General features: G+C 41.9%; 2 protein-coding genes across 8 annotated transcripts; one reads left to right on the top strand and one right to left on the bottom strand.

The window, feature by feature from the left end:
• Window positions 1-825: 825 nt before the first annotated feature.
• slc23a1 (solute carrier family 23 member 1) lies at window positions 826-16,766 on the bottom strand. Of its 4 annotated transcripts, XM_026310326.2 has the most exons (16): window positions 16,354-16,489; window positions 13,992-14,031; window positions 11,287-11,348; window positions 10,203-10,376; window positions 9,854-10,011; window positions 9,653-9,741; window positions 9,498-9,565; window positions 5,419-5,600; window positions 5,170-5,290; window positions 4,797-4,953; window positions 3,273-3,420; window positions 3,082-3,187; window positions 2,813-2,942; window positions 2,056-2,199; window positions 1,814-1,909; window positions 826-1,430 (listed from the first exon to the last, which is right to left on the bottom strand). In XM_026310326.2, exons 3-16 carry the CDS (start codon window positions 11,302-11,304, stop codon window positions 1,195-1,197), a joined length of 1,827 nt encoding a protein of 608 aa, XP_026166111.1. In that variant the 5' UTR covers window positions 11,305-11,348; window positions 13,992-14,031; window positions 16,354-16,489; the 3' UTR covers window positions 826-1,194. The 4 variants fall into 4 exon arrangements, with proteins under 4 accessions (XP_026166111.1, XP_026166113.1, XP_026166112.1 ...); XM_026310328.2 differs by lacking the exons at window positions 13,992-14,031; window positions 16,354-16,489 and adding an exon at window positions 16,715-16,766; XM_026310327.2 differs by lacking the exon at window positions 13,992-14,031 and having other exon boundaries at window positions 16,354-16,467.
• Window position 16,767: 1 nt separating this feature from the next.
• oatx (organic anion transporter X) lies at window positions 16,768-23,316 on the top strand. 4 transcript variants are annotated; one of them, XM_026310332.2, is made up of 16 exons: window positions 16,768-17,482; window positions 17,789-17,972; window positions 18,104-18,268; window positions 18,359-18,432; window positions 19,289-19,418; window positions 19,650-19,753; window positions 19,909-20,063; window positions 20,265-20,433; window positions 20,520-20,643; window positions 20,719-20,834; window positions 21,004-21,058; window positions 21,457-21,616; window positions 21,859-21,967; window positions 22,047-22,125; window positions 22,550-22,677; window positions 22,856-23,316. In XM_026310332.2, the coding sequence occupies exons 2-16, from the start codon at window positions 17,946-17,948 to the stop codon at window positions 22,998-23,000; spliced, it is 1,740 nt and encodes a 579-aa protein (XP_026166117.1). In that variant the 5' UTR covers window positions 16,768-17,482; window positions 17,789-17,945; the 3' UTR covers window positions 23,001-23,316. The 4 variants fall into 4 exon arrangements, with proteins under 4 accessions (XP_026166117.1, XP_026166115.1, XP_026166116.1 ...); XM_026310330.2 differs by having other exon boundaries at window positions 22,026-22,125; XM_026310331.2 differs by having other exon boundaries at window positions 18,100-18,268; window positions 22,026-22,125.
• The last annotated feature ends 106 nt before the right edge of the window (window positions 23,317-23,422 follow it).

The raw sequence follows: 23,422 nt of genomic DNA, 5'->3' as shown, positions 1-23,422 counted from the left end.
AAACTATGACAAAATATCTGGAAGTCAGAACAAGTTTAAAATAATCAGAGATTTTATTAATGTGTGTAATGAACATTGAATTCAGTGAATTTCTAAAAATCATGCAGAAATATGAATGAAAGAGAAACTGTAAGCTCATACAGACCCTAATCCTAACCTGCATGTGTTTGGACTGTGGGAGGAGAAAACTCCAAAATTGTTGCGGCAAAAACCATTGGATGAGCAATAAAGAGAGTGCAGACAGACTGTTGTCTTTTTCAGAATATATTTCTTGCAAGAAAGGAGCAAAATAGAATAGAAAACAATTGATCAGAGTCTTCCCCAGTTGCTCAGCTCCTATTAGGCTGAGGCCGCTACTTATACAGACACGCAACGTAAATCCAAATAATCAGTAACAATAATCGATCATTGAAACTTATTTTTCCATTACAATACGATTTGAAGACACAAATAATTTTGCTACTTTGTCAGTTCTTGCACAATACTTTTCACACTAAGTTGTTTTAGTTGTGAGAGTTTCACAGTGTCTCTAACATGTAGGTTCTTTTTTAAAAAGATCTTCATGAACAGTTTGCTTATGCGGCCATACATCAAATTAAATTATTATAGGCTATATATATTATAAAAACAAAATTGTATCTGAATAAGTAAAATTTGAAATTAAAAAGATCTGGGTTATCTATTGATGTTCGACCCAGAAAATTATGTAACTAGAAATTAAATTATTATATTAAAAAACAACTCACAGTATTTCTTTAAGCACTGTGATTGTCAGGTTTATGTTATAACACTAGCGTGAATTATTTTCCGTTTTTTCAACTCAAATCTTTAGAACTTAAGCTTCCACCTGCTTTGTAGTTCACATGAGAATGTGAATGACCTCTGTGATTGGCTACTTTTTGCTGAAATGCACCTTGGGAGTTGTAGTTACTTACTCTCCTTCAGTTTCTACATTTTTCTCACCTTTTCTGACCTGACTTACCAGATTTTAATTTTAGTCTGAACAATGCATCTGATAAATAAATAATTAGTAAAACATCACTTATGAAACAATAGCAATTTAATTTAATGTTTGTAAATAAAAACAATACTGATTTTCCAGCTGATAATCAGTGATTGTATTGAAGCAACAATACGTATACAAGAACTCCCTGTTGTTCAGTCACCTCACAGGTATGACAGATGACATCACACTCACACCTTGGTGCCGGGCAGTTGGAGGTCACAAGCTTCATCTCCTTTTGCTCGCTCCTCCTCCTCAGGTGCTGGCAGGTCATTGGACACTCTAAAGCCTCTGAAGGAAGGGCTGATGGGAAACCATCTGAGCCAGTGAGTTTTTTTGATTACGCCCATCCCCAAAGGAAGATCATAGGAGGAGGAGGAGGAGGAGGAAGATCTCCACTCGACTAAACCTCGCTCCTGTCTGGAACCTGAAAACACAAAAACATCAACATGAAATTAACATGGGTCACAGCACCTCATTGGATATTTGATTTTTGTTTACCTGTATGCCATATTTGAGCAATAGAAATGCAGAATAAATAGACTTTCTCCAAAAAAAAAAAAAATTTACTTCATCTATTTTGAAGATACTGCATATATCAACACAAAGAATCAGCATTCTTTCTTTCTGAAGTTGGAAATGTATTTAAGATCATATTTTTCTCCATTTTCTGTGAAGTTTTATTCAACCTGTGTATAGACCTATTTAACATGTTGGTCATATGTCTGATTAAACATCACATCTGTTATTCCCAGGGTTACTTTAATAACCAGTAACATTTTTCACGTGGAACTATGAACTATGACTTACCTGGTATTGTGTTGTCAAGACAAAAAGCCAAAAAACCTCCCACAAACATCTCAGTGGACAGAAGAACCATCAGGATCTGATCCAGTTCTGCCAGACCTGAACACATAGGTCATATCTATATGAACTACACCTATTAGCTCGATACAGTCAAAAGATTTAACTCTATCTGAGCCAGAGAGAACTGATCTACATCGATCAGACCTATAAAGACATGACCTACACACAGATAAGCACACACTCACCTGTGTGGATAGAGTTGGGGTGTGTGTCCAGGTACGCAGGCAGCATCAGACCAAAGAACATTGAGAACCCAAGAACAAAAAGATTTCGGGATGAGTTCAAATCCACTAGCTGCAGGTTTGATAAGCCGACAGCTGTGATCATACCTGAGAATAACCAACACACTTGGATTATTATTACATCACTAAGACCCTAACCCCTGGCCCTGTGTCTATCCAGGGTTTACCCTGTCTGTCGCCAAGTGTCAGCTAGGATTATTTCCAGCTTCCCTGTGACCCTTGAAGGATCAGCGCTAGATAATGGATGGATGGATAACAGCAAGGAAATATTTTTGGCCTCAACACTGGTAGAGGGACAAAAGCCCCACCCACTGAGCAGTAGACAGAAGAAGGCATTTCTATAAGCTTACTAACCTAAATGCGAGGCTAGTGGGCATGAGGCAGCAAAACAGGTTCTTTAGTTGTGCAAGCAAATGTTATGGCTTCAAAGATACTTGGACAAATGTAGTATTTATTTGCTTAGAGCTGAAGTTAATGTTAATGAAGTTATTGTGTAAACCCTAAAAACAATATCTGAACCCTAACCCTATATCTGATCATATCCCATTGAGCCAATCAAATGCGAGCAAATCTAAACTGGTTATCTTGACTCAAGAACAATTTAATCCCTTAATAAACAAGAATTTTCTTTCATCCCCACATTCTTGTACGGTTAGGGTCAGGGTGTCCCTGTCATCCCCATCTCCTGACTATGACTCACCAAAAAGTGTGCAGAACATTCCTCCAAGGATCGGATCTGGCAGTGAGGCAAACAGAGCTGTGAACTTCCCAACTGATCCCAACAGGAACATGATACCTGCTCCATACTGCACCACCCGCCGACTACCCACCTGCATACAAGGTGAAAAATTCAAGCATACACACCATGAACCCAATGAGGAGAACTGTTTACTATGCCAAAACCAATAAGCCTTGGACCCTAACCCTAACCCAAACAATACAGAAAAAAAGAAAAAACACTTATTGTACCTTGGTGATGCCCAGGACACCTATATTTGGACTTGAGGAGGTGGAGCCATTTCCTGTCCCTAAAAGACCAGCTATGATGCAGCAAAGCCCCTCAGTGAAGATCCCCCTGAAATAAACAAATATTGTCAAATAAACAAACATTGTCACTCCCAGGTAAGATGACAGTTTTTTCTGTTTACTTCTTATCTCACCTGTTGATGGCGTGAACTGGAGGGGGCGTGGCTCCAGAAAGACGAGCACAGGCATAATAATCACCAATTGATTCAACGATTCCCGCCAGGGTCGCACTGAGCATCCCCAGTACCCCGGCTACTGTCACCACCGGCAACCCCCACTGGCCTATCACAGACCAGCATGAAGTCAGTGACCTATCGTGATCATCATGTGTGACCTCCCAGGAGGTTGAAAAGGCTGTTTCATAACATAAGATCAGGCCCCATATTAACTATGTGTCTCAGAGTAGTCCCACTCCTCACTGAAATTAAGAGTGGGAGGCTTTGTAGGCTACTTTTAAGTCCTACTCTGAGGCAGAAGTATTTTTAGGTCCTAAATTCAGGGCGATTCCCAGAAATGATGCTGTGGCAATTGACAAATACCAGCCCAGATCAACCTTCTTAAGCCACAAAGTCAGGATTCATGTCAATGTATGAAAATTTGAAGATATAGCTAAATTAAACTAGCTGTTGTTCTTACATTTTAAGAGTAATATTGACGACCTTGGTGTCATTTGAAGCAAAAGCGTCCCAGTTTTCTATCGGCGCGCTGTAAAATGTGAAACATGACTCCTCCCCCTCTAGCGTCAAGCACTGCTTGCCCAGTGTTGTCAAGGTAACATTTACAGTAAGGAGGGGGGACTATTTAAAGCCCACTGCTGCGTCATCAAACATAACGAGTCATATACTGTTGGAAAGGCCTCATCATTGGCTACAAGATGCGTCAGTCATCATTGACAAACAATGCAACTGGCTAATTCTACTGTCAATCGAAGTTAGTCTATGCCCCCTGACTGGGATTTTCTCTGAGGATGTGAATTCTATTGGTTTTACCGTTAGTTACGCTGTGAAACGTAACAAACATGTTTGATTGAGGCCTCATGTGATTCACAGAAGCTTGCTATGTCAAACTTTATTGAATAAACGGGGAAATCAAACGTAAAACGAAGCGGATTACAGCTTTTTATGAGGACAACGATGGATTTATGGATGTACTGTATAATATTACGTCTTTTGGACTAAAACAGGGACATTGTTCTTTGCACTTTGTTCTATGGATTCTAATGAACAAAACGATATGCCACACTCCATGTTTGAGTACACGCATGAAGTAACACGACAGAAAGGTAAGAAGCAGCGGATTGTACTGTATTTGAACTGTTGTTAAATATTAAGAAACTGTAGTCGCTGTGATTATTCAATCTTAAATTGCTTTATACCATTTGAATCGTGAGACTTTAAGGTTTTATTAGATATAAAAATTGTTAGACTGTATTCAAATTTATCCAACGATCTTTGGTGATATATCTGGACATACAACTATCGGATCGGATCCGCTCCGGATCCGCTCAGGGGTACCTAAGAGGTACAAGATACTGCCAATGTACCTTTTTCAAACACTCAAAACATTTGATGCTGCAAAAGCTTCAGGTACAACTTAGTTGTTAAACAGGCTCAATTGATGTCAGTGACAGTTTTGAGACCTGTGATAGGCTGACTTACATGGGTAGGGTACCCTGAACCAGGGTGATGAATTCATGATGTCCCCACGGGCATCAGTTCGAGCTTTGTGTCCGTAGTGTTTGGGGTCACTCGGCAAAAGGTCAGTCATTGTGAGGACATAACAGACGAGCCAAACGAGCATGATGGCAAGGATGATCTGAAAGACGACAGGATTTTTGAAACTCGAAGACAAGTAATAAATCTGTGTTTTATTAAATTCAGTGTATGCAATAGTGCTAATATTTATTTGTGTTATTTTTATATTGTGTGGTTTGTCTACTTTTAAATATTTGTACTGTTTTCGGATGTAGCATTTAATTTTTGTTGTACTGCTTGTGCAGGGATAGTAAAGACATTCAATTCATTCATTTACAGGAAACATCTTGAAGATCTGGACTCTGATGAACATCAGTCCTTTGTTTCTACTGTAAACAGGAACAGGAAGTGATGTTGCTCTCAGGTATTGCGCAAACAGCATGATGAGAATAATACACCTGAAAAGAAAGAGACAGCTATCTGTTAAGCAGGTTTACTTAATTAGCATTCTGTAGCATAGCAGAAAAAGACAGGTACAAAGAAATATGATTAGGCAGGTGAACAGGTAAACAAGCAGGTATCTCACAGTGCTGACAGACCCCAGTGAGACCCAGCTCTGTCTCCAGCTGTGGTGAAAACAGATAGACCGATCAGTGAAACAGTTGGGGTGACGGTGAGGGGGCCGATGAACTCTAACAGCAAACCTGGCAACCCACATAGACCAATAACAAGCTCCACCAGACTGGACACAATGATGGCACCCTGGATCTGAAACACACAAAGAATCCTTTGTAGACACAACTTATGAAAGCTGTTGCTCTGACAGCACCCAGACTTTGACGAATCTCTGCTGAAAATAGACATGACAATAAGAAGAATAAAAACCCACAGGTTCTTTTCTCATACATTATCTGGAGGATCCAAGACACAACTGTGCTGGGTCTCATTAGTAACAAAGATGAGACAAACTACAGGCGCATGATGAGCTGCCTCGCCGTGTGGTGCAGCGACAACACCGTATCACTGGCCAAGAAGGCACAGCAACGTCTCTACTTCCTCCGCAGACTGAGAAGAGCCAGAGCCCCTGCCACCACCATGTGCACCTTCTACAGAGGCACCATCGAGAGCATCCTGACCAGCTGCATCACTGTGTGGTATGCCGCAGGCACTGCATCAGGCCGCAAGACCCTCCAACGCATAGTGAGAGCAGATGAGAACATCGTCAGTGTTTCAGCATTGTGGGTGATCCAACCCATCCATCACACAGCTTCTTTAGTCTGTTGCCATCAGGGAGGAGACTTAGGAGTCTGCATTCCAGGACCAGCAGACTGAGAGACAGCTTCATCCACTAGGATGTCAGGAAGGTGAACTCTCTCCCGGCTGTGCTCCTCTTGCCCCCTTCTGCCCCCTGCATGCACAAATTCTGACCTCCAACCTCCCCCCTGCCCTCAGTGGCTGCACCACTCGCTTTATGCAGAATTTGGACTGCTCTCTCTCTTGCTCTTATCAAGCCTGAAAAGCTCACTTAAATACACTACCATCCAGTACATCTGAACTGTCCATATATTGCACTGGTTTTTGTTTACTAAGCTACTACACGCTTTATGCCATTTGTAGTTGCAGTTATCTTTTTACTTTATCTCATCTAAATTTATCTTGCATGCCCTTATTTGTCATTTTTACGTTGCACTATTTAGTTTTAGAGTTAGAGTTTAAATGTACACATCAAGGGTCTGAGAGTATGTGCTCTACATGTGGCAGAATTAACAATAAAGCAGACTTTGACTTTGCCCTGTCTTGTCTTGTTGTCTGGTTTCCTGTTCTTGTTCCTGATTGAGTTCTGTGTATTCATGGACTATCCCTAGTGTTTTGTGTGGACTCTAGCATATTGTGTCCTTCCCCACAGAACCCTTGTCTGCTTTCTGTTTATTTGTTTCATGCTATCAAGCCACTTGCTCCTAGCCTTTTGTCTGTGTATGTTGTCTCCATTTTGGTCCTCGTCCTTGTTGAAACCATGACAGAAGCCTTGAATGTCCAGGGAAGTCCAGGATCTGCTGAGAAAAAGAAACACTGCCTTCATGTCTCGCAATGAGGCAAGACTCCAGAGTGTTTCCAGAGCCGATCTGAAAAATGCCATTAGAAAGGCCATTAGAAAGAAAACTGAAGGTCACTTTCATAGTAACAACAAACTCAGATGTGTAAGGGGTTTCAGAATATCACTGGCAGAGGCGCTGCATCACTTTTTCACATGCTTTGATTGAAGGCGGCGTCAGAGCACGGTGGCCATGTCTCCAGTTCAGCAATCTGAGCCTTGTCTCCTCTAGCCGCTGGAGTCCCCAGCCACCGCCTCGCCACTGCAGCAGCAACCTGAACCTCTGTCTGCTTACGACAGCATCCCCGCAGAGGTTCTTCCCTGGATCCTGTATCCTCAGTGCGCCAACGACAGTGTCCCAGCTGAGGATTCCTCCAGAATCCTACAAATTTAGTGTGCCGACTCTCACGTCCCTACTGAGGTTCCATCCCTGATTCCTGAGCCTCAGAGTGCTGATGCTCACGTCCCCACTGAGGGTCCATCCCAGCCGCCAGAAGACCCGTACAATCAGCCTCGACGACGGTGGAGTCACCGCCATCTGAAGAGGTCAACCCCAGAACCTCAGTGCACCGATGAAGCCATCCCCGCTGAGGTTCTACCTACTTCTTCACCTGGATCTCAGCGTGCCAACGATCACGTCCCATTTGAGGTTCCGTCCCTGGTCCCAATGCCTCAGTGTGCCAACGACGATGTCCCCGCTGAGGTCCCCTTCTCATCGCTTGCCAGTTTTTCGCCCATGTCCTTGGCCAGCCCTTCCCCTGATTTTCCAGCTGGTCCCAAGCCCAAGTCTCCTGAGCCTCGGTGCGCTGACGATGACGTCGCCACTGGGGCCCCAATCCAGGGTCCACCGCAGCAGCAGCCAGAGCTTCCTGAGCCGCAGCAGCAGCCAGAGCTTCCCGAGCCGCAGCAGCCTCCAGAGCCTTCCGAGTTTTGGGGCGTCGACAACCGCGTCCCCGCAGAGACCCCGGTGCTGCTCCTGGAACCTCAGTGTGCCCCTGTTCCCGTCTTGCCCGTTCCTGTCCGACCAGTCCCGGCCCTTCAGCGTCGCAGCGATGGCGCCTGCGCCGAGGCCCAGTCACCGGCTCCAGCCCCTGAGTTCAATCCTGCGGGGCCGGAGCCCGAACCAGAGCCTCCACAGCGTCCGCAACCTCCAGAGCCACCGGGATGGTCTGAGCCGCCACAGTGGCCCGAACCACCAGAGCCCACAGAATGGCCAGAGCCACCAGAGTGGCCCGAGCCCCCGGAATGGCCAGAGCCGCCAGAGTGGCCCATACCAGCAGAGCCACCCGAATCGCCTGAACCTCCATGGAAGCCACAGCTTCCAGACCCGCCTCAGCTGCCAAAGCTTCCAGACCCGCCTCAGCTGCCAGAACTTCTGGTCTGCCCACAGCTCCAGTCTCCAGCGCCACGGTCTCCAAAGAACTCAAACCTTTGTCCTTTTTACATCAATGGGTTTGTGTGTCAATCTGCAGCACAAACACCACAGTGCCAGTAAAGGAGGCACAGTAGCAACTCGACCTTTTGACAATGCTCATAAAAGAGCGATTGTGTCCTACAATAGATCTATTGGGCGTATAGCAACTTGCTGCATCTCACTGTCGTTTGCTAACTGCATTGGTGCCGAAATTGCTTTAGAGGGTCACCACCACTGCCCAAAAAAAAACATCATTTTCCCTCTCATCTTCCTGGAGGACCTTTACAGTTCCCACTCTCTCCAAGAGCCATAACCATCCTTAGGGACTCATCCCACTATGGACAGCGCCTGTTTGAACATCCACCTTAAGGCCAGAGGTGGCAAAAATACTCACATTCTATACTTATGTAGAGGTACTTCCCACCTCTGCCTAAGACAGGCATTTCAGAACAATTGCATCAAGGACTAACAGACTGAAGAACAATCTCTGAGAGCTATCACTGCAGACACAAGAATTTAATATACCAATGTCTCTTATATACGGGCAATAATTGGAACTATGTCCACTAATGTTACTTATATGGTATAGTTCTTGTAGTCAAGCAAGGATTGAAGGACCTGTAGTAACTACCCTGGTATCCCAGACTCCCACAGGTCCCCTCACAATGTATCCAGGGGAATATAATGTTCTAGGTTCACAAGACACATGCAGAATGTGTCTTACCCCGATGATCCTTTAGGATTCCTGAGAGAGTTAACAGCTGGTCTACTGGACTTGGATCAGAATGGAATCCATATCAGTCCTCCTGCAACTGAGGTTCAACAATCAGCCAGTCTCCTTGCAGCAGGAGTTCTGGTCCCCATTTCTAAAAATGTGAACTGCCACCCTGATCTGCCATTCCACAAGTACAGACCCTGAGATAGTCAGGAATCATACAGGACAGTCCAATAATATCCAGAGCTGTTACCCTCTTAGGGGAATCTCATCACACCTGGCACCTTAACTTTGTTCTAAATCACGTCAGCTATGATTAGCAGCATCAATAGTGAAGATCCTCAAAAAGTCAACGGTAACAGGATTTTCTGTTACCTCTCTGAATCTGCAGGTCAGGATTCACCTGGACCAAACACACCTGTTGTACAAGTAAGGATCATGTACCTCTCTGATGCGTGGCTGCCAGATGTGTGAAGTGTTCAGTGGAAGACTCCAGTTCCCATAAATCTCCTCTGCACAGGAAAAAAAAAAAACAATAAATCATATTTCTTGTAATCATAGTGTGTTATGGTTAAGTGATAACAGGGAGACACACTCACCCCCACTCGGACACTTCCAGCGGTCCAGACTGAGAATCGCTTGAGCAGGAATCAGGAAAGCAAATGCACTGGCCTGAAACAGAGGAAGTCTACATACAAAAACACAATGGTGTTTCTATATATGTGATGACCATTATTGAAATAATGCATGCACTAGCCCCTAACATAATGAAACCCTAAAACCAGGTCCCTCCAACTCACCTGATTCCTACAGTGGTCTGGATCAGAGTTGTTATTCCAACAGTTGTGAAAATGGTTCCAATCAGCTGACTGATGGTGTTTTGGTCTTGACCGACACACATGGCCTCAGCCAGAAGAAATGGCACAGCGACAGTACCGCTAAAACACGTCAGGTAATGCTGAGGACAGAGTGGAACAGGTGACATCAAACCTTCCTTTACTACGATGAACCACTGCCCTGCAACTGCTTTTTGCTTTTCTTTCAGCCCAGGCTGAACCCAGTTTAAAGTGAAGCAGGCCAATGTAAATCCATTCTAACCCTTTAATCCCAGCCTAAACCCAATCTGCTCCAGTCTAGTCCCAGTATTACCTGTAGTCCTAGTAGAATACACAGGTACCATGGGGGAACATCTTCAATGGTGTAAATCATGTCAGCCCCTGGTCTCTGTGTTCCCATTTGCTGATTAGTTTTTCTCTCATCTCCACTTTGTAAGTCAATATTGTCTGTCTTGTGGCCTCGCCCCTCTGCCATGTGATAATGACTCTGATTGGACAGACAAACACACCTGTAATACAGGTCATTTGTAACATCTGCCTAACATGAACATAATACAAGAAAAAACACGTCAAGACAAAAACATAAATAAACATGAAACAGCAGAAGGCATAAAGTCTTATTTTTATCATATATGTCTAGAAAACAGAACAAAAGCAAAGATTGCTTAAAAACAAAGGTACAACATACTGAAGTCATGAATAAACAGAAAATAAATGAAAAAATTAGCAGGTCATTTTATAAGACATTGATTAAATGCTTCAGTTGAACCACAATTCAGAAGCAATGTCTGTTTTTCATTAGTTAATTTTCTGTAAATTTTATTTAATATTACTTTTGTCGGCTTCAAGTTATTTCAGTAACAATTGTTCGAAGAGTACCAACAATTTTGTTCACATGTGTAAATAGCAGTGGATCCAAGAACCACAACCATTTGCAAATGGTAATTCTATGATTTACAGTTTTACTTTCTTAGGATGGAGAAACACAGCCCAAACAATTCCTGTGAATTTGTCTTTAACTGCTTTGCTTGACAGATCAAAGGTCATTTACTCTGCAAAAAGCTGAAATCAGCTCAAAGATAAAACCTTCCCTGAAGTCCTTAGTGGGAACATTTACTAATTAACTTGGTTTTGCACTACATTAACATGTAATCTATTAGTTTGTTGTGATTTTATTAAAAACTCGACTTCATCAGAAAAATACTCCATTAGAGCATCATAGACTTAAATAATTGAAAATTTAAAACTTGATTCTAACCATTAGATATAAAAACAGGATGCAAATCAGTTCAGGTCCTGAACTGTTTACCTGCTCATCACCTGTCCTCCCACACCCCACCTGTCCTACAGTTCTCTCCTGTTTTTCACCTTTTCAGCAATCATTAAAAAAACTTTACCTTACAGTCGTCTTCCATGTCACCTGCCGCTGTCTGACTTGTGGATGACTGAGTACCAAAAACTGAAGAGAAAGAGAGTGGGATGGTTAATAATCTCTGGTTAATCTCTGTGGACTTTCACCTGAAACACAAACAGTAACAAACACATAGAAACCTCTCACCTGTTCAGGTGTGTGCGGACTTACACAAGAGTTTCTGATCACTGAATATTGAATATTGAAAAGTGATTACCACTGAGGTTCACACTATGCAGTTAAAACAAACATGGAGCTGATTCAAACTCTGCTGTTTCACTGGAATAACATTACAAACTCTTTCTGATTTTACTGGTTTAATGAAACAAATTGTTTATTTTTCCTCCTGAGCTCCAGAGGAGTTGAATTGTTTTACAAAAGTCCTTCAGTAATTTGGCCCCAGTATTTATCCATGTGAATTTTGGACCCTTATCTCTGTAAGTCTTTAGCCCTGTTGCCTCACAGCAAGAAGGTTCCTGGTTTGAAACCCATCAGGGGCTTTTCTGTATGGAGTTTGCATGTTCTCCCTGTGCTTGTGTGGGTTTTCTCCAGGTACTCTGGTTTCCTCCCACAGTCCAAAAACATGTATGTCAGGTTGATTGGTGACTCTAAATTGCCCATAGGAGTGAGTGTGAGTGTGTGAGGTTGTTTGTCTCTATGTGGCCCTGTGATGGACTGGGGACCTGTCCAGGGTGGACCCCTGCCTTTCACCCAGAGAGAGCTGGGATAGGCTCCAGCAGGTCCCTGGGACCCTGGTTAGGACTGAGGGGGTATAGAGGATGGATGGATGGATTTTAGTGGGAATGTAGCTATGTGTATTTTTACTTTGTCCTTTTTTCCCTTTTAGGTGCCTTGTATGGACCTTTATAACCACTGTTGGAGAAATAAATCTTACACCTTTACTAACTTCATTTATAATTGTTTGGAAATAAATCTTACTAATTTCACTTATAATTATTGGGATATAAATTTACACATTTACTTATTTCATTTATAATATCATTACTCTTATAAATGTTTCTACATTGTTGCAAAGAGTTGTAAGACCAAGTTGTGAGGATCGAGGGTTACAAGCATTGTCCCACTGCGTGACGAAGCAATCAAATGTGAGGGAGAGTCTGACACATACACTTACACATACACACACACACCCCTACACTTACAGCCACACAGATACTTACACGTACACTTACAATACACACATACCTACACTTACACACACACACAGATGCTTACACATATACTTACCCACATAAGTAGTTTAGGAGAATGACTGAGAAAATACTATATTTACAAGTGTGTTGTGCAATGCCATAGAATGCATGAAAATTAATGTAAACAACTTGACCAACTTAACCATCTAACTTTGTAATTTCTAACATATGTGTTGTGCAGGGAAAGCTCACAGGGAGAGAAAAGTCACAAGAGCAGTTTCTACAGTGTGTAGGCATGATAAGATCAGCCTGCAGAAAGAGCAGGCCCCATATGACACACTGTTACTGAGGGAGAGGCAAGGTGAAACTAGGGATGAGAGAATTACAGACTTCAAGGATGAGTTACCATATAAGGGGGGGTTGTGTAAAGGGATGCAGAGGTACTAGGTACTGTGTCACAGAATGTTTTGTAGGATGAGGAGCAGCTCTACACAAGAAGATAAGAAGAGGAGGATGGTAAAGTGCTGAGGGGTTGGGAACAACCCAGGGCACCAACAAGGGAAGGTTAAAGTCTAAACCACAGCCCTTCCCACCTGTAGTCAACCAATGAGATGTGATTTTTGGCAACCTTATAATGTCATGTATGTCCTTTGTTCATCATCTGTCTTCCTGTGAAGTTGGTTACAACTAACTGCTTGCAGACTGTGACCTTTCTGACCAGGAAGTGAGTCCTTGTACAAGCTTTGGAATTTCAATTAAATACTTTTAAGACCAATCAAACTCTCCTCTGCTAATTCCAAATAAACGAACACGCTGACACCACTATATAAATAAACATTATTTTTCTCACACCAGTCATTCTTGATTTGTGTGGCGATTATTTTAAGGGAGAACAAGTCCTTATGCTGCAAAATTTGATTATACTACAACTGAATTCTGACTATCAACAATGTGAATTACAGATATCTACAATTGCATTTTGCCTAGTCAGTAGTCGAATTACAGATATTTTTATGGACTTTTGACTAGTCATAATTCCAATTAAAGATATCTGTAATTTAAACATTTTAGAGATAAGGCAGGGGTACACCCTTGGCAGTAAAAATATAAATAGATGAAACTGTCAAATGAAAAAAAGTTTATATCAGGTCTCATGAATTGTAATCAGTAATATTTATACCTGTGCACACTGCTACTACAGTAGTACTATATCCACAGCTGTATACAGACTGTAGACAGGGATTAAATTGATTGTCTTTGTGAACTCATTTAAAAATCAGTTTCATGAGTCACAACAGCAGCTGAAGAACAAAATATACACTGGCTATTCACTCTGTGCCACCAACAATTCCTGCTGGATCTAGGACTCAAACCTGCAATTTTCAGGTTACAAGTCCAACTCCCTAGCCATTAGGCCAAGACTGCCAGGTGAACTAAGCCTGCACATCTGCAGGGTCCGAAAATGACATCACTGAAATGCGTCAGCACAATTCCTATCCTTTCAGAATACAGTACTAACGTTTACCTTTGTACTTACCTATATTCACCTATGTGTCTCTCAGAAGATTGGAAGAAACCTGTGGCAGATGCTCAGTTTTAGTATCCATCAGCCAAACTTCAGCAGGCTGAACATACACAAACACCCGAGACATGTAACTGCACACATTTGTTTGAGTGTGGCAACTATTCAGATCAGAAGCATTTATCAGGACTAGCACACCTGGTTACTGAACCAGTTCGAACCCGAGATCATGCTTGATGCAATCATCTACCTGAAAGCCCCACCGCAGGTAAGACTACGAATACTACTCATACAATTGTTTTAAAGTATTTTAAACTATATTTTCAGTTTTTGAAACTGTCCCACTGTACTGCAGAAGTATAAAGTACATATTAACAGTACTACAGTATTAATACTAATGATCATGTTTGTCTGTTCTAACATTAATTTATTTCATCAAACTTTTGGGTGGTATAGTGAAGTGATATTTCTATTCATCCATCATCTACAGTATTGTTCAAAATAATAGCAGTACAATGTGACTAACCAGAATAATCCAGGTTTTTAGTATATTTTTTATTGCTACATGGCAAACAACTTACCAGTAGGTGCAGTAGATTCTCAGAAAACAAACAAGACCCAGCATTCATGATATGCAGGCTCTTAAGGCTGTGCAATTGGGCAATTAGTTGAAAGGGGTGTGGTCAAAAAAATAGCAGTGTGGCATTCAATCAGTGAGGTCATCAATTTTGTGAAAAAACAGGTGTGAATCAGGTGGCCCCTATTTAAGGATGAAGCCAGCACTTGTTGAACATGCATTTGAAAGCCTGAGGAAAATGGGTGGTTCAAGACATTGTTCAGAAGAACAGCGTACTTTGATTAAAAAGTTGATTGGAGAGGGGAAAACCTATAAAGAGGTGCAAAAAATTATAGGCTGTTCAGCTAAAATGATCTCCAATGCCTTAAAATGGAGGGCAAAACCAGAGACACGTGGAAGAAAACGGAAGACAACCATCAAAATGGATCAAAGAATAACCAGAATAGCAAAGGCTCAGCCAATGATCAGCTCCAGGATGATCAAAGACAGTCTGGAGTTACCTGTTAGTACTGTGACAGTTAGAAGACATCTGTGTGAAACTAATCTATTTTCAAGAATCCCCCGCAAAGTCCCTCTGTTAAAAACAAGGCATGTGCAGAAGAGGTTACAATTTGCCAAAGAACACATCAACTGGCCTAAAGAGAAATGGAGGAACATTTTGTGGACTGATGAGAGTAAAATTGTTCTTTTTGGGTCCAAGGGCCATAGACAGTTTGTGAGACAACCCCCAAACTCTGAATTCAAGCCACAGTACAGAGTGAAGACAGTGAAGCATGGTGGTGCAAGCATCATGATATGGGCATGTTTCTCCTACTATGGTGTAGGAGAAACACCATAGTAGGACGTTCCATCTGATCCACCATGTTCTCAAACATGCACAACATCTATTTTTTTGAACACACCCCTTTCAAGTAATTGCCCAATTGCACAGCCCTAAGAGCGTGCATATCATGAATGCTGGGTCTTGTTTGTTTTCTGAGAATCTACTGCACCTACTGGTAAGTTGTTTGCCATGTAGCAATAAAAAATATACTAAAAACCTGCATTATTCTGGTTAGTCACACTGTACTGCTATTATTTTGAACAATACTGTACCTTTGATCCTTCCAGGGTCACAGTGAAGCTGTAGCCAACCCCAGCGGACAGTGCGACAGAGAATGAGTATTTATTTGCAGTGAAATTAGTGAGAACCTGCATGGAAATTAGTCTGCAGTGTCTAAATAATCAATACAAGAAATAGGAAAGGCTTAATTAGCATGAAAGTATGTTAAGAGTTTAAATTTTAAATATTTTATAAGTGAATCAGAGGAAGCTGCGGTGATGTCACACACCAACAGCCAATCAGTGGTGAATTAGCTTACATGCTAACAGCTGACAATGATTTTAGTTCAACTTAGTTCTGTTAACATTTGACATTTAATCATTAAATTCAAATTAACATGTTGAGTTACAATAAACATAAGGAACGAATCACTGCAACTAATCACAAACACATTTTGAACTGCATCAAATAAAAACCGTTGCAGTTGAAAAATGTTGAAAATGATTGACGTGTTCGTCCTCATTAAACCAGTCAGTAATAAATGATTAAATTCTGATCCATGTTTGTTTCAGCCTCCATCTTTACTTTACAGTTTTAGTTTCTGACAGAATCCCCTCTAAACCTCAGCCTGAAACAAACTGTTTTATCTGCAGCTATACACACATGCAGTTACACACAGATGTGTGCAAACACGTGTATCAACGCAGTTTGAAATGTGAAACATTCACATTTTAAACCGTGATGAACCGGATCACTACCTCTGTGTGTCTGTCAATGGTTCATCCAGTCCTGTCCAGATGTTTCAGGCACTTTAGATTCACATCCATTGTCGGTCCCATTAGGAGGTATCGGATGACTCTGCAGCAGAGTCCTAAATAACTGAATTCAGAGAAGAAGTCCTACAGCAGAGCCAGAAACAGGAAGACAGTCTGAGGACAACTTACCTGCAGAGCACCTGGATTAACTGTGCAGATGAACCAAGGAGAACATAGGGGGAAGCAGATACTGATCTGGTTCAAGCATTTGGGACCACTTTTGCTGCTAAATTATAAGGAAAAACTGCTCAACTCATCCTCAAATGTCAGTGCTTAGTGAACGGACACCTTTTCTGTTTCTCACCTGTTTACCATGGATGGTCCATGTGCTGAGTCCTGTCTTGCAACAACTGTGCTGTCATCCCGAGGTCTGGACCTGGAGCTGGATCTTAACCTGCTGAGTCATTTATTGACTGAAACTCAGTTGGACAAATTCCAGGACAGAAAACTCAGCAAGGAGCGAGGACATGAAAACAAACTGGGGATTTTAACAAGTCACCAAACTGTGCAGGCGACCTGGAGGTTTAAAACTGTGTTCTGGTCTGTTTTTCAAGCATGAAAATGTCTAATTTAGTTCTTATTCATTACAACAAATAACAAATATTCAGTTCATTATCAGAGGAGTAAAAAAAAAATAATATTACCATTAAACCAACTGAAGTCAGAGGATTTTTGGTTTTTTGAAGTTAATTATTATCAATGAATGAAAGGTTTGCTGAGTGTTTCGGATGCTTTAAACCTTTAATAATGTGAAAAACCAACAATTACCAACAAAGATTATTTCATTAAAATGGAAAAAAAAAGAATCTGTTCAAAATGCTTTTGATTAATTTATAGATCCTCAATATTGATTGTTTTTTTGAAGTTTTTTTCTCCAGAGATAAAGAATATGATCAACCATTAACTGTAAAACAAACAAGTCAGTTAATACAGAGACCGAGGGAGTCACGCAGTGTCTCTCACCCCCTGAACAGAGGAAACAGTTGAGTTTTTTTCAGTCGCTTATGAAAGTTCAGTCTATTGTCTGCTGCTACAAATCTCCTCCACTCACTCGTCCACCAGCCTGCAGACTGTAAGTATGTTTTAGTGATTTACAGAGAAAATCCTCTTTCCATTCAGCCGCAGTAGCACTAATCCTTTAAGAACTCCCACCAGACTCCACACAAATACTTCAGCGTTTTAGAGTTGTGCTGTTGAGATATGTGGAGATATTTTATAGATGTATTATAGGCATGTGGTAGACTGCAGTGATTCATAAAGGAATGGCACACTACACATTGAAACGCTGAAGGTTTTGATAACGCTGGACAAAAACTTTTTTTTTTTTAAACATCTTTATCCCAAAGAAATTGTTTTATTAATTTCTTTCTGTTGCCAGGCTCATTGTGACGGACCTGAAGCTCAACTGCTGAAAACTTTTAAGTTTATTATTATTATTAGAGAAGAAAACACCCGCATTGGGTGGTGACAGGAAGCACAAATAAACTTTCACAAAATATTTTTAAAGTAAAAATATAAAAATAAATTAGAAGGAGATGGGCTTCGCTGACCTACTGGATGAGGTAGGCTTAACTAATTACTAATTTAATCTGATTACTGTCATGTGATCTGATTACACCACTGGGCATGTAGAGCTCGGTCTGTGATACAGGTATGTAACCAGTTTCCCATTCCCCCTTGTTATAATGGTGAGGTGGGTGGGTTCGGCAGGTACCAGTGGCTCCATGTGACTTTGATTAGTTTACCTGGTTTGTTGATGGCGAGTCAGAACCTACTAAACAACTTTGTGTCCGGAATTCCCGAGCACCACTGCAGCCTGCTGTCCAATTACAGTGTCCACAACCTGTCGCACTACCAGGTAACTAGGCAATATTGACATTATGCAAAGTAGCTTTAATCAAAATGAATGTGATTGGTTGACTTGATGGATGGATGTGATTGGTTCCAGGTGGATGAGCAGCAGCTGTTCAGAGCTTTCATCCCTCTAGACTCTTCAGGAAATAAACTGGACGGCTGCAGAAGGTAGTGAAGAATTTAATCATTAATGTTCAGATTGTAGAGTAGGTCTATCGCAGACTGCCTGCAGTTTACAGCTAGCTGTCTCTCGGTTCAGGGTCCACATCCATCAAAGGACGTGGTCTACAAAGGCACAACCTTCGTAGCTGTTGTAGACCATGTAGAACGAACTATGGGCTGAACCGAAATGAGACGGCCTAGTCCGGAGGACTTCCTGTTTGCATCACCGACTGTTTCTATCCCTAGTGTTGAGCCATTCGGCGACACTCCTGTGGCCTAGTAACCTTAACATCTGCAGTTAGACAAAAGTTGGACAATGGTACTGGGGACATTTATTAATATTGTCATTAATGATGGAGCCAGAAATGTAAATTGTATTGTTTCCTGTTGGATGAAAATGAGATACATCAACACCACCTTGAGATTTGTGAGGCCTCTTGTTTTTAAACATTCATCCATCCATCATCTATACCCACTTATTCCTAACCAGGGTCACAGGGATCTGCTGGACCCTATCCCAGCTATCTTTGGGTGAAAGGCAGAGGACCACTCAATATTTTTAAACATTTGTATCATTATTCATTTGACCCAATACATCTATGTACAAGAATGAACTCAGCCCAGATCCACTGATTCTGTACCTTTGTTTAGTATATTTGCCTTTGTTTCCCAAGGAAAGAGGGCTGAATTTAAGGAGCCTTTGAAGTGGGATGGCCTTACTGTAACGCTGTGATGCAGTTGGCCTTCAACTGCCGCCTTTGGGCTGAGACTCAGATAATGAGAACTACCTGTAAAATAATCAGACTGTTTTAACAAGCTTAATTAATAAACTATTCCACTTCGTGTTCTACTTGCTATTCAGGTATGTGGAGCCTCAGTGGCAGCTGTTAGGTGCTAACAGCTCAGCTAATGCTAGCCATGCACAGACTGAAGAGTGTTTGGACGGATGGACGTACGACCGCTCCGAGTTCCTCGCTACCACCGTCTCCGAGGTAATGACAAGAAACCTGCTGATTGGTTAATACTACGGGTTATGTATACTAATGAGGTTCATATTAATGAGGCTGATCAGGTTCTTAATCATCACCCTGTCTACCTATCCGCCTCTGATCCTGCTTCTTTACCTGTGTCTGTCTCTACCTGCTTGACTCTCCCTGTTTCTTTCCATGTCTGTCTCTGTCTGCCTCTACCTGTCTGACTGACTATATCTGTCTGTCTCTCAGTGGGACCTGGTCTGTTCTCTGCGTCCTCTGAAACAAATGATTCAGACCATCTATATGGGTGGAGTTTTAACAGGAGCTATCATTTACGGTGGGCTCTCAGACAGGTGAGATTCACCTGTTCAAACCAGTAAACATTTATGGCAAGATTAACTCTGAAGGTTTTTTTTTTCTGTTCTTAATTGTGTTACCAGTGTAATCTTGCTTCCGTCCTGTGTCTGATTAAGCCAACCTAAATCTGTGTCTCTGTTTGGCCTTTCAGGTTTGGGAGGCGGTCTGTCCTTATTTGGTCATACCTGCAGCTGGGTGTGCTTGGCTGTAGCGCCGCTCTCTCTCCTTCGTACTCTGCCTACTGCGTTTTTAGGTTTCTGAGTGGGATGGCAGTGTCTGGTGTCATCCTCAATGGAGTCTCACTGAGTAACTGTCCACCAGTGTATCTGTTTCACTGAGTACTTAACCTGTGCAAATGTTACCTCCATATCGGTCTGTCTCCCTCACCACCTGTCTATTATACCTGTCTCACTGAGCACCTGTCCATCTGTACACCTGTCTGTCAGAAACTGCAGGTTCAAACTGATCATGTGTCCTCAGACGTCTTTCTATTTGTCTACCTGTCAGAGGTAGAGTGGATCCCGACCAAAGAGAGGACAATAGTAGGAACACTCACCTCCTTCTTCTTCACCTTTGGTCAGATGATCCTGGCAGGGCTTGCCTATTGGCTGAGAGACTGGAGGAAGTTGCAGGTGGTCACCTGTGCTCCTCAGTTCCTCTTCTTCGCCTACAGCTGGTCAGTCTTTGAAAATAAAAGTTGGTTCTCCTGTGTCTTCTCTATGATTGCTCAGATGGTTCTAATCTTCAAGCTTCTCTGGGCAGGTGGTACTCGGAGTCAGCCCGTTGGTTGGTCTTGAATCGTCGTTCTGACGAGGCATTAAAGAGTCTTCATCGAGTTGCTCGAATCAACGGAAAACCAGAGATGATCGACAAGTTAACTCTAGAGGTAACCTGTCTACCTGTCCCATATAGGAAGATGTGTACCATCCAGCAGCTGAGATTAGTGCCATGTGACCTGCAGGTGCTCCACTCTCACATGAAAAAGGAAATTGAATCGAGTCATTCGTCATTCACAGCATATGACCTGCTGAAGACCAAAGGGATGAGACGCATCTCCATCTGTCTGATTGCCGTCTGGTCAGCAAACCTACCTGATTCACCTGTATTCATTCATTTTTACCTGCATTCACTTAGCTTTACCAAACCTATGTTTACAGAATTTTATTTGTCCAAAGCGAGGACAAAGTAGCTTTAGTTGTACATTTACCTGCCCAGTTGTCTACCCTGTCTCTCTACCTGTCTCCAGGTTCTCCACCAGTTTTGCATACTATGGTTTGGCGATGGACCTGCAGAAGTTTGGTGTGAGTCCCCTGATTAGCATTAATGCTACATGATGATATAAAGCTTTTTAGCTCTAGCACTTTTCCCAAGTTAATTACAATTTCCCCTGTAATCATTCCTGTTTCCAGTGTAACATTATTTATAGCACTGGAATACACTCTGCATTTATTTGGGTGGGAATGGAAACTGGGATTATATGTTAATGGTGGAATGTAGTGCAGTCTGTTATTTTTGTTATCATTTTAATGCATGTGGAACTAAGGGCTGGATGGCTTCCCTGATACATGAGGGTTTGAAAGGTTACCATGGTTACATGGTTTACCTGTCCATCTGCCTCTGTGTTTGTTTAAACCCTACCTCTCCTCTGACTGGCTGGTTCATATTGAGCTCTCCTCCTGTTGGCTGTTGCTTGCGCCAGGTGAGTATCTACCTGATGCAGATCATCTTTGGAGCTGTAGATTTTCCTGCGAAACTGCTGGCACTGGGCATGCTCAGTTACCTGGGGAGGAGGGTCTCTCAAGCTGCCTGTCTCTTCCTGTCGGCTCTAGTCATCTTCACCAACATCTTCGTCCCCACAGGTAACAAGTACACAAAAAACACACACTGTAATGCATAACAACTCACACATCATAAAACAAACATTCTACATTTTGTATGAATATGTATGTATCATTCTGTATGGACCAACAACATGAGATGCAGGTAAACTATGATCCTGATTCTCACCTGAACCCTAAAACCAAGTCTAGCCATCACAAAGACCTCACTGTCACAGCAATGTCTAAAACTCAAAGCAATCCCTCCCCCATCCCTCTGTCAGACATGCAGACCATCAGGACTACATTGGCTTGTCTCGGGAAGGGGTTCACCTCGGCCTCCTTCACCACCGTCTACCTGTACACCGGAGAGCTCTACCCCACTGTCATCAGGTGAGACAACAGGTAATCACAGCATCTCAGAGGAGAATCCACCAATGGTAATCAATAGCTCACATTTGTGTGCTTTCAGGCAGACAGGAATGGGCTTTGTCTCTACCTTTGCAAGAGTTGGCAGCATGGCGGCCCCCGCAGTCCTGATCCTGGATGAGGTGACATCATAAATAAGTTTTTTATATAATAATCAACGTAAAAAATTGCACAGGCATTTAAAAGATGTTGGCAAGTAAAAGGTAAACAATGAAATCTCTGACTCATAAAATGGTGTATTTTCCCAACACTTCCATTCATTCAAGTTTTATTTGAAATGAAAATCGATCATATGAAGGTGTTTACACTGTTCAACTCATATTTGTTTTTGTCACAGTAGGAAGTCACCTGGTACACACTTTAATATGTTTAAATTACTCGAGATACAGAGTTTTATTCTAACACCTTTAACAATAGGTATGAATTGAACATCATTCACATTAAAACTAATCTTCTGGATTGTTTTACATAAAAGAACAAACTTGTTAGCAAAAATTAACCCTGTTATACATTACTGATGTACTACTGATGTACTACATTTCCCAGGTGCTCCCTGCTTTGCCCAGTGTAGTGTATGGGGGAGCAGCAGTGCTGGCTGGATTCTTCGCCTGCTTCCTGCCAGAGACGCTGAATGTCCCACTGCCCGACACCATTGAAGACGTGGAGGAGAAATGGTGAGCTAATGGAAAGCGTTAGCATTAGCGCCTTTAGCACAGTCCAGTGACAAATCATGTCACTCAGTGATGATAATAACAAGCAGCTGAGAAAGAGACTCTGCTGGGTTTGTTTATTCTCATCCTGATCAATAACTGTGGATAAACATTGGCAACTGACAACACTTTCTTTTTAAAGGTGTGGCAGAAGCCCCACCCTCTGCCAGAAAGAAGACGTGTCCTTAAAGGAGGGCGTGGCGTGTGATGGGGATGTGGTCTTGATGGAGAATGTGGCTTTAAAGGACCTGAAAGAACCAGAAGTGACTAGTCTCAATGTCCTTTGACCAGCCATATGCCACTACATCACATAGCAGAGCCAACAGAGTATTGGAGGGGGAGGGATTTGTCAAATAATCAGATGAAAGTAATTTTGATTTGCAAAAATACTGAGAAATTAAACCATTGATATAATTTAATTTGTTCAAAGTTAGACAAAATCATTGATGTTTGATTATAAATTGATCAGATATAAATTAAGCTACAATCATCAGATTGGAATTAAGTATAAAAATGTCTCAAACATGTTTGACTGTGGAGATGTACAAGTTAATCAATAGTGGAGATAAATGTGATTGTAACTAATAAAACTGTGACAACTCACATCTTTTCTTCTTTAATTGAAGCTATAAAACTAATAAACAGGTCAAATGTAACATTTAGAATAATTCATATAGTTTTCTCTGAGACAACAATGTGCTTAAATACA

This window comes from Mastacembelus armatus, unplaced genomic scaffold (genome assembly GCF_900324485.2).
Source record: "Mastacembelus armatus unplaced genomic scaffold, fMasArm1.2, whole genome shotgun sequence".
Lineage (NCBI taxonomy): Eukaryota > Metazoa > Chordata > Actinopteri > Synbranchiformes > Mastacembelidae > Mastacembelus > Mastacembelus armatus.
Note: the sequence above shows the minus strand (reverse complement) of the source record. Positions and strands in the feature narration are given on the sequence as shown.